Source organism: Anneissia japonica, unplaced genomic scaffold (assembly GCF_011630105.1).
Source record: "Anneissia japonica isolate Jap-2015-1 unplaced genomic scaffold, ASM1163010v1 scaffold287836_len1076198_cov165, whole genome shotgun sequence".
Classification (NCBI taxonomy): Eukaryota; Metazoa; Echinodermata; class Crinoidea; order Comatulida; family Comatulidae; genus Anneissia; species Anneissia japonica.
Window position 1 is genome coordinate 449,816 of NW_022729021.1, and position 10,786 is coordinate 460,601.

The following is a 10,786-nucleotide window of genomic DNA, read 5'->3' on the forward strand; positions in this document are numbered from 1 at the left end:
TATATAAATACATTAATTTTATACATGATATTTAGGAACCCATCGGCAACAATCTATCAGTCAATATTTTTCAGTAGTTACGGTAGTAACAATAACAAATATATTCTATTCAATTCAAGTATAAATATAAGGGAAAGAAGCCAATGGGTGTCGTTGAAAGTTAACTACAGACGATTCTAATATAATATTAATATAATAATCAAAATTTAAAATTGTAGGGGATAATAGGATATGTTGAGTGCAGCTGTTTTTTGTGAGTTAGTTCTTAAAAGAGGAATTGAATACTTAAAAAAACAAACACTAACTTTCTTGTCAATGGACACCTTTCCCAGTGCCTCTGCGCATTTTCATCTCCATGTAGATGCCGTTGCTATATCCCTGCTATCACAGTCTTTCAATAGGCCGTGGCATATGGCGACATTGTCTTGGAACGTTGCCGAGTGGGTGTTTGAAGTAACGTTTTGTTTAGAAGCCACCTTCAACGCTTCTGTTCCTTCTAAGCCACAGTATACAACATCCAAAGTTCTAAAGGAATCATTATCCAATGTTTCCAACGCCATTCTCAAATGATTTCCGCCAAGAGACATAAAAGTACATTTTTCCAGTTGGCCGCTCTGTAACAGTTCTAGCTGGTCTTCCTGGAGAAGAACTGGTAGTACTTATTTGTACCCCATCTTCATTTAAAGCTGCCATTATTTTCTTTACAAATTCTTGGTTAATCTTGCATAGCAGCAGTTCGGAGGGTGGTTCTACTATTTGTGTTCTTGGAACTACAGCAGTCCCTGTCAATACATTAATAAACAAAATACAGATTAATAGTAGATAACATTTTTTTTTATTATATATGTTGAAGCTTATATATATATATATTATATAGATATATTTATATATATATACTATATATATATGTATGTATATATATATATATATTACAAAGTTTATAGCTCGTTCTTATGTTTTAAATGTTCATATATATAATGAAGTTACTATAATTAAGTAAAAGCTTACTCAAATCCAACAAAATTTTAAACCCATACATATATTATATATACACACATATACGAAAATTAAACAAATATTTTTCTGACAGATTGCATGTATTTAAATGTAGTGTATTGCAATCTTGCATATAATTTTCAAACAGATGAATGTGGGATTTATGAGCTGCTTACATGTCCTTGTTTGTTGTATTGTAATTCTTAATGGCTTCCCGGTAATTGAACTCGCTAGCTTTACACAAATTATTTGCTTCTTTGTATGTTACGTGTCATTTCTGTAGCACCAGGTAAACTACCGCTTCTTTAAATGCAACGCATCTCAAATAGTTGTCTGTGTTCCTGTTGGAAAATTGCCAAAAATTAATTACAGAATAAGAACAGATTGAGGCTGAGGTGTAATGTCAAATAAAGTTTTTATTTAAAAAATTCGAATACATCAGTACCATATTTGCACTCCATTTATTTGAAGTATGTCTGACAGAAATATACTGCTGTGCAAAAATATTATCATAACTGGTACCTTATCCCTGTAATACTCAAAACCAGATTCCTGGGCAGACGTTATATATTCATGCTACATCATTTCAGCACTTAAAACAATACTTTGTAATGTAAGTAATTGAAAATGAAATGTGCAAATATTTCAGTAAAATTTTAAATATTTATATATTGTAAAGTTATAATATTGATGCTTACATTGTATCAGCTCCGCAAAACTGATTAAATTCTGCTGTCTTAGGCAGTCCCTGAACAAGGAGTACCATTGGTGAAAGGTATGGCTCTCTATATAAAAAATAAAATAAAATCACGGTTATATTCATGTAACAGTAGCATCCACTGCGGTAAGCATGTCCGTGTAAAAACAGGTCAACAAGTTCCCCTTTTGTCTTTGGTAAAACGGTTGTAATCCCAATCGATTATTTTTTTAACATTAAGATACAGTACAGTGTTCTAAAGTATGAGATATATTATTCTTATAACGTGCATCATAAATAGAGTACACTGGATTGGAGATGTTCGAAAGGAAATTGAACAAAGCTTGTACTGCAGGGGCAAAAGAAAATAAAGAAAACGAAAAAATGATAGCCCGAATGCCTCGAATGTTATTTTTGGGCGTCTGGAACACTATAAGTTAGTAGGGGTATGCCCCCGGACCCCTAGGACAATGTTGTCTCGATCGGCCCAAATTTCGGCCCCCACCCCCTTTGACCCCACTCTTTTTGACATCTCTGAATCTGTAGTTGCAATTGTTATTCGTCCATTGTTAATGGTTTTTATTGATTTATTTATTTTTTTACTTTTACTGTCAATATGTTTGAAGTTGTCTCTTGTAAGTTTTTCTCCATTGTATAATGACATCTATGCAGTTCATATTTTATTATGGTACCGCCTTTTTTTTTGTACATTTTTTGCAGTGAAAAAACTGAAATTACATATTGTAATTGCCAACTCGCCCAGCATACGTGTTGTAGCACATTTTTCGGATCACCAAATCACACATATGAACGTATGCCTAAAACAGAGCACCACATTGGTAATTGTAAAAGAAAACCAAATACCCAACATAATAAAACCATTAACAAACAAGTAGGCGTACTTAATTTTTAAAAACTAAATTTTATATACGTGCATTGTAGTTATGATAAGATTGTGATCAATATTGTCGATATATAGGCTATCATGTTATTTTCATTATTTATAATACCATAAAATGTATCTAAACAGCTTAATAATGTTTGTTACTTACATCTTCGTCTATTTGGTCGGCAGCGAACCCTGCCATTTCCCTCTCGCGGCATAGCACATTATATGGATTCCCCATAAATTCTACGAGTCTGTCGCTTAAAAAAAGCAAATGTTGTGTTTGCTTGGTATGTCAATTTGTTTGTGTTTGGTTAAGAAAAATAAATAAATTTACTCACTTAAAAAGTTCTAAAAAAAAATAAATAAAAACTTACTCATGTTCGGAACAATTGATGTTCTAGGCCTTATTATTATTATTATTATTCATTTTGCTTATCCTTATTTAACGTGAGCGATCGACCGAAAGTTGGTTCTTGTGCTGTACAGCCCTTTTTGTTTGGCATATTTAACCGTCATACCGGTATGTTTCCAAATTTTCATTTTTTTATATCATATTTGAATGAGAGCATTTATGTAATTTAATACTAATAATTATTTATATTGAACTACCACTACAAATTTCAGTTACACCATGGAGGTATTAATACCTCCATGGTTAAACAAACAGAAAACAAAATACACACGAACGATATTTCACTTACTTCGCCTCCACAACTTTTTGTTGCATCACGTCTAGTATTCTTTTTCTGATTCCATCAAACTGTGCAAAAAGAAAAACAGTTTTATGTTTGTTATGTTTATTAGACCACCCTTCTTCATTTCTAAACATCATATTGCTATTAAAGAATCACTCTTCAATAGCTTAACAGAAGCTGTTGTACATGAAAGTGATAATGACAAAAACATAATTTAATTATTTTGGGATCATAAATTTATGTTTAAGTATTATTTATATCTTTTACTATTTTTACTTTTCGGCGGTTGACCTATCTAATATTATTGAAACAGTTATTATTTTTGTAATGTGTATTGGTTATGAATAAATTTTATGGAAAACGTACCTGAGAATTTATGTCTTCCTGATTTATTTTCCTTTCAAGCTTTTTCCTATGGAAGTAACACAATTAAGATAAATTATATTCTGTTTGAACTATGGATAACATCTTCTGCCAACATAACCTATTTAAATAGTCCATATTACCTTTTATTTTCCCGATCAGTGGACCAATTGGCCGAGAACCGTTTCTGAAATTAATTGAACATTTTTTTATGTAAATCGATACACAAAAGTCATCGTTATACACAACTTTTCTTTTTTACGGTGTATAGAAACTTAAAAACTTAAAGTGAGTATTTATTGATGACTTACCTTCGCTGGACATGGCCTGTTATGTTGTTGTTGTTTTGTTGTTGTTGTTGTTGTTGTTTGGGGGCCAATTATATACCCCAAATGTATAGTTGGCAGGTCCCCTTCACTGGGGGACAAATTTCCAATGTTAGCGTGGACGATATAAGTTTTATTTTGCACTGTAGCTTCCACGCTGCCACTGCAAGGACAATTTGGTCCCCCCAAACTCCAGATGTTCTTATGTTGGCGATACAGGTTGTCCAGTTCACTCCCATGTCAATTAAATCTTGTTTAACCTTCTCCTGTTGAATGTTGATAAAAATTGATATTGATAACGATGATGATTACATAACAACAATGACATAAATATGCATATACAACAGTAATGCTTATGTTAACAAAACTACTATTATTGTTAAATAAAAAAAAACTTTGAAAACAATATTAACAATAGTAATAACAACAACAGTAACAAGAATAATAACAGCAATAATGATAATGACAATAATAATAAAAATGGCAATAATACAAGTAATAGTAACAATAACAATAATAATAATAATAATAATTCTAATAACAATGATAATAATAATAATAATAATAATAATAATAATAATAATAATGAAAATTAATACTTAAACATTTATGCCACTGTTAGAATGTAGGGTTATACCAACTATATATTGTTTATTTTCTTAATTGAATGTACATAACCCATGGCCATACTAACCTGCCAGTGTTCTTTGTGCATTGATAGAAATTCTGCTATTGCGTGTCTTAATTCCAAGTGGGTAATGCCGCTCCATTTCAGAAAGACATTCGCCCGATATGCCAGTGCGTGGAATAAGCAATTTCCATCTCCCGGTGTCGCTGGAGTCGTGAACATCAGCCCATTTTCACGTAGTTTCTTGTCAAGAGCATCTACTCGATTACTACTTTCGGTAGCACTTTTTATTGACTCCTGGATGGCATCTATTTGGTTAAGTGTTTCAGCCACATATGCTGAAAATTAAAAATCACAGTAAAAAGAAATATTCTATATACGCCCTAACATTATTTCGTTTCAGGTACCATACTCCTAGTACAATTTTCAAATAATAATAAATCGATAAATCGGAATAAGTACCGTATACGAGGTACCGTACTGCAGCACATAAACCAACATATTGCACATGACTTACCATTCATTCCCTCGTTCCATGATTCTGGAAAGGATTCAATGATCTTTACTTGCCTTCTGTACTCTTTGGTATCTATTTAAAAATAGAAAACCAAAACGTGCACATGTTAAACTAATATGTTTTAGTTTGTTTACAGACTAATTTCAATATGCCGTTGCTACACTAAAATATAGTCAATACAGTCAGTAGTGGTGAAATAAATACAGGCAAATATACCGAAGGCAGCATGATGATCTTCATCTGTAGCGGTGGGTTCACTCACAATAAGCCATGGCTTAGTATTATCATCTTCTGCTGTAAAAATTGTGTTTTTTAAAATATTTCTACGAACAGAGTTTAGTGCATTCACAACCAAAAATGTGATTGGTTGGTCAATTGAAATTATTACAAAATGAAAAATTACATTTTGAAAAAAACTAAAACAAAATAGTAAACACTGTAAAGGTTATTTATATAGGCCAACATACATAGAAATATGGATATGCTATTACGGCAGTATAAACGGTCCATCGGTAAATATTTGTCATACTTTTCCTATAGACCTAAATGTATTCCATTCTGAACAAACTTACCTTCTGTGCCTTCTTGCAATTGCAATAAAGTTGTAGCAGCAGCCTCAATGTCGAAGTCATTTGTAAAAAAATGGTATGTTAAACCCAAAAAAAAAAAAAAGACATTTATAATAGAACAGACGAGGAAATAGCTAGAAAAAATACATACAAAACAAAATTCAGATCAGCTGAATGTAATATTGCGCAATGTGTGTATGAATGAAAATAAAATGCATCAATATGCTTTTTTGTTTTTCGTCTACTGTCCATGTTCTTTTGTAGTGTCACTAGTCCATTTTATTTATGAGATCTAGGACCTTGACAATCATATTTATAGTCTTTGAGTGTATGGAGCTGTTGAAAACATTTGTACTTGTGTACCGCGACATACTTTTCCTTCCGGTGGTGAACATACAACACATGCAAGCCGCTGACGTTTTCCATTAGAAAGAAAAACTGGATTGAGAGTGTCTGTAGTGTGGAGTCAGCTCTTAATCTCCCCCCCCCCCCTTCTGCTGTACTCTTCTTCTACTTTTACTTCTCTCTCTCTGAATCTGTGATGTGGGGTGTGTTTAGATTAAGTCACCCCCATATTTTTAGAGTTTTTGATTTGATGATTTAAAAGCTTATTTACCAAAAAGTTGCTAATAAAGATATTACAAACTTTATAAAATTGGCTTAAAACTGTCACTCATAGAGGGTGGAATGTTAATGTCCAATTGTCACTTTAAAATGACTAATAATCTAATAATAGTTAGTAAACCCATTTAGGTTTCAAGCTATGTTAAACCAAGTTTAAAATGTTCAACAGGTTTGGTGTCAAGTGAAAGGTATCAATAACAAATTCCAATGGTTTAAGTTAAATATCATTGAAACTTAATACTACATTACAACAAAAAGACATGGTCCCATTTTCCATCATAATCAGATTTTTGGAAACCTTTGCAAGTTTATGGTGCTTTCGGGCAGTTGATAAATCTCTGATGAATCCCAACTGTAGAGTTTGCTAGGCTCTACAGGTTATTTGACTACTACTTATGCATAGACTACAATTACGAACAAAAACAATTATTGCCGAGACTTACCATAACTCGTTCTAGGCCTAACCTAGGCCTAGAAGTATTAGTCATATTTTTACTAAAAGTCTTAGGCATAGCATTTTCAAATATTTTGTAATATTGCATATTCCATATAAAATGTTTGTACAAGCAGTTCTTTTTTTGCCCATAAAGCACGTCTACTCTATGCCTAGCCTGTCTGTAGGCCAGCCCTAGCCTCTGTATGCCAAGATTCCTGCCTCACTAGGCATGGGGGTCCATGATCTAGGGCATATTGTAGAAACAGTCCCTTTGTTTCATACATACATCATACTAAATTCTAACTACTGCTTAACTACAAATAGTCAAGCCGAGGACTCACCATTAGAGATATTCTTCTGATCTCCGAATGTACTGGTAAGTCCAAAGCAACGTAAGGTTTTTCGATCAATGTATTCTCAAGTCGTCACTGTACAAGTGTGGGTCGAGCTGACATCGCTCATTCCTTTTATATTGCGGCTTCCTGAGGTCACAGGTCAAAGTTCAAGTTCAATTCAGCCAGCTGGCACTACATTCCTCCTTGTTTTAATTTTTTTTTGTTTTCCTTGGTCTCGAGCAGGGGCCTCCACTGCTGCCCAGTTGCACGCTCAACACACTTCCCTCTCCAGCTTTTTAAGAAACGCCTGACTGTGCCAACCCGAAAAGACCAGTGGAATAGGCCAATAACAAAATAAAAATGTGGGAAAGGGACTGTGGTAGATCCCCAATCAAAGAGAGCAGGAACGCCCTCCAAATGAAGGAATTTTCCCGCTGTAAGAAGAATAAAATAAAATTTCCATTTTATTTGCTTATTTTGTATTAAATTTGTATGAATACTTGCGATATATTTTCTTTTCGTCAGGGCCTCTTTTCTAGAAAATGGCTTTTCTCACTTAGAGATAATTTTAATTACTCCTCAATCTGTGTCTTTAAAATGTTGTTTTATAGCCCATATTTAACAGTTATTGAAACTATTTGGATCACCTTCTCATCTTCAGCATTATCTATTCCTAAAATTTTCTCATCAACTTGTCTGATATTCTGGGTTTGTTTGTATGTAGGCCTATCTCTCTTTTATATGCAACTCAGGACAATCTACCCCAATACTGTATGTAGTCTATTTTCTGTTGCTCACGTTAATTACAGGAAAATCTACATCTTTCAGGTGGTCCCAATCCTTACATACTCGGGTCTTTCTCAATTACCATTTTATTTATTTCTCCATGACACTCAGAGATCAATTGGAAATGAAATCCATTCACCAGCTGAATATACAGAAAATTGCAAACTAAAAATTTTTCTTAAGTCATACCTTATTTCTTGACTTCAGAGAAATCTCATACATTTGTTAGATTTTTCATTGATTTCTAGTTCAAATTTATTTCCGGCACTTCTGGATAACTTTAAGACCATGGCCTAGCTTTTGATTTCCTGTAGTGTTTCCACTAGTGCCATCAAGTCCCACTATTTTTATTATAATTTCTCAATTGCTGTACCTTTGCAAAACATCATGTCGAAAAGCAACATCTTCAACTTCAATCTGCAATGCAGATTTTAGTGATTCAAATTAGAGATGGGGTGTCTGAGGGCTGTAAGGACAATTCAGTTAGTATTACTGCATACTATAACTGTGGGTGTCACATAAACTGTTAAATCATGTAAAAAAAAAGCCTGCTCAATGAACCATGTGTCAACAAGGCTTCGTTTTGTACAAGCACATTATTTTGTTCCGCTGTTTGGTTTAGGCACAGTATTGGCCGTTTCTTATACAAATTTCATTTGAAAGTGCAGCAATTTTTAATTCGCATTCAATTTGAAGAGCACCAAGGCATGCATGCCAAACCTAAATAAAGACTGACACTTGAAAGAAGCTTAATTCTCTCTACTTTCCATTATTGGCAGATGTTAAACCTAGAACTCATGCATTAGGCACCTTTGTAATTATTACCATGGAAGAAAGAAAAGATTTCATGGTGCGGATATAGTTGGCAAGTTTGTTAAATAGAAAAAAAATTTAATGATACTTTAATTAAGCGAATGAACATGAAATCATCCACACAGACTATATATATTATTATTATTATCCTAGGCCTATACTTAACACTAAATCTTAAAGCTATTCCTTTATTTAAAAAAATGAACTTATCGTTGATACAAGCAACAGTAAATTAAAATATTTTTGCAAGATAACACAGTTTTCTAGTGAATTGTATACATACATTTTAACAAGGATTCTGTTAAAAACAATGAGGCCATCAAAATATTTTGAAGCTAAATCAATAGGGAGAATGGCTAAATTTTACTGAATGGAATTTGCAGCTACAGTGCATCGATGCAATTTTGTCGGTATATGAAACTACCAAAATGATGCCCTGGTTAAATTTTTCATATCATTGACAAGAAGGATTATACAGTAATATTGAATGGAAATTGCAGAGACAGTGGATTAGTTTAGCTTTGTCAAAATAATAAGAGGCCACCTGTATGATGGCAAGAATGGCCATGATACTAAATGGAAAATGCAGAGCATCAGAGCATCAGGGCCCTTGTCAAAATATAAAGAGTTCACCAGAATGATGCCAAGCTTGACTTTCCAAATCATTGGCAAGAATGGCCATGATACTAAATGGAAAATGCAGAGCTACAGAGCATTAGGGCCCTTGTCAAAAAATAAAGAGGTTACCAGAATGATGCCAAGCTTGAATTTTCCATATCATTGGCAAGTAAGCCTTGATAAATGGAAATAATTGCAGCTATACAGAGCATCTGGGCCCTTTTGTCTATATAAAAGAATAATGCAAAGCTTGAGTTATCCATATCGTTGGTAAGAATGGCCGTGATAAATACGGTAAATGGAAACTGCTGCTACAGAGGATCGGGTCCTTTGACAAATAAAATGAAATCACTAGATTGATGCCAAGCTTGACTTTTCCGATTGATTCCAAGCTTGACTTTTCCAAAAGCATCTAAACTAAAAAAATAAAAAATCATAATTCAGAGTTTATTGGAAAATAAAATCAGCAACTTTTAAACTTTAATATATTTTTTTTTTTATACTTTTGAATTAAAAAGACGTTATGTTGATTTGGATAAATATTTTGAATTGATTAATGATCAGAATGCTTGTTTCAACGATCACTTCATGGCCAGAATGCAATGATATAAAATTGCAGCCTTTTTGGCATTTCGCTAAAAATTTATTGTATAACCATGCAGATACATTTCCCAGCACCAACCGTATTCTCCTCAATGAAGAATCCATATTTAATTACTGTTAATCTCCCGCTTTGGTGGGTTGCGCAAAACCTACAATTTTCTAACATTTTTGGTGCAGGCTGAGAAGTGCGCCAAACAAAACACATAGATAAATGAAAAAAAATTATTCTTTAGATTTTTAAATTTCATGAAATTGCAGTACATCCTTATGTACACTATCACTATTTGAACAGAGAAAATTCTTACTACTCTTCGTCCTCACCTTCTCCTGCATAGTTGAAAACCACTCTCTCATCACATCGATGCCCCTCGGCCCGCCGACCTCCTCTGATGTCTTTCTCATTCTAGAAACAGCCTCGTCGACGGGTTCGTTCCTCATCTTGCCCCCATCGATGGATTTCATGTGCCCACGGAAGGCAAGAAGCATCATTTGCTTGTAGATATCTTCTCTTTTGTAAAATATTTGAATTTGTTGTTTGATCGATAGGGGAAGATTATCTTTCCGTATTTTTCTTATTGAGCATACTTGTGCTCTCCTTATTGTGTGTCGATTGACGTTTGTTGCTCGTGCAATCAAACTTGTGGCACAGTTTCTAAGTTTTCTTGTTGATAGGATATGGTGCAGTACTTTTCTGTGCACACTATCCCTCACTTTTCCTAACTGGTTTATTATTTCATTTCTAACATTGCCTTCAATGTTGACATACTGGTTGACACACGCTTGGCTTATTTTTGCTGCTCTAGTTCCCCTTTTTTTCTTCTCTTCTTTTTCCTTGTGTCTTCTATGTTTTTGAGGTGCAGCATACAGACGTTGTCTGCTCTTCTGTTTCAT

General features: G+C 33.6%; 2 protein-coding genes across 2 annotated transcripts; both read right to left on the bottom strand.

Moving 5' to 3' along the window:
* Positions 1 to 1,267: 1,267 nt before the first annotated feature.
* On the bottom strand, positions 1,268 to 3,986 carry LOC117114594. The gene is made up of 8 exons (XM_033258282.1): positions 3,952 to 3,986; positions 3,784 to 3,827; positions 3,644 to 3,689; positions 3,284 to 3,342; positions 2,746 to 2,839; positions 2,453 to 2,511; positions 1,695 to 1,781; positions 1,268 to 1,337 (listed from the first exon to the last, which is right to left on the bottom strand). The coding sequence occupies exons 4-8, from the start codon at positions 3,307 to 3,309 to the stop codon at positions 1,268 to 1,270; spliced, it is 336 nt and encodes a 111-aa protein (XP_033114173.1). The 5' UTR covers positions 3,310 to 3,342; positions 3,644 to 3,689; positions 3,784 to 3,827; positions 3,952 to 3,986.
* A 33-nt stretch (positions 3,987 to 4,019) lies between these two features.
* Positions 4,020 to 10,786, bottom strand: LOC117114595. Its single transcript, XM_033258283.1, has 7 exons — positions 10,217 to 10,786; positions 8,235 to 8,278; positions 5,684 to 5,814; positions 5,328 to 5,405; positions 5,112 to 5,183; positions 4,661 to 4,932; positions 4,020 to 4,232 (listed from the first exon to the last, which is right to left on the bottom strand). The coding sequence occupies exons 1-7, from the start codon at positions 10,784 to 10,786 to the stop codon at positions 4,020 to 4,022; spliced, it is 1,380 nt and encodes a 459-aa protein (XP_033114174.1).

Coding starts and splice junctions, on each gene's coding strand:
- LOC117114594 (XM_033258282.1), bottom strand. CDS start 3,309: ATGCAACAAAAAGTTGTGGAGGCGAA. Junction 1,782..2,452: donor TGCTACAACACGTATGCTGG/GCGAGTTGGCAA, acceptor TTTTTTATATAG/AGAGCCATACCTTTCACCAA. Junction 1,338..1,694: donor TTTTGCGGAGCTGATACAAT/GTAAGCATCAAT, acceptor ATTTTCCAACAG/GAACACAGACAACTATTTGA.
- LOC117114595 (XM_033258283.1), bottom strand. CDS start 10,786: ATGAAACAGAAGAGCAGACAACGTCTGTATGCTGCACCTCAAAAACAT. Junction 4,933..5,111: donor ATGGAACGAGGGAATGAATG/GTAAGTCATGTG, acceptor TTTAATTTTCAG/CATATGTGGCTGAAACACTT. Junction 4,233..4,660: donor TGCACAAAGAACACTGGCAG/GTTAGTATGGCC, acceptor AACATTCAACAG/GAGAAGGTTAAACAAGATTT.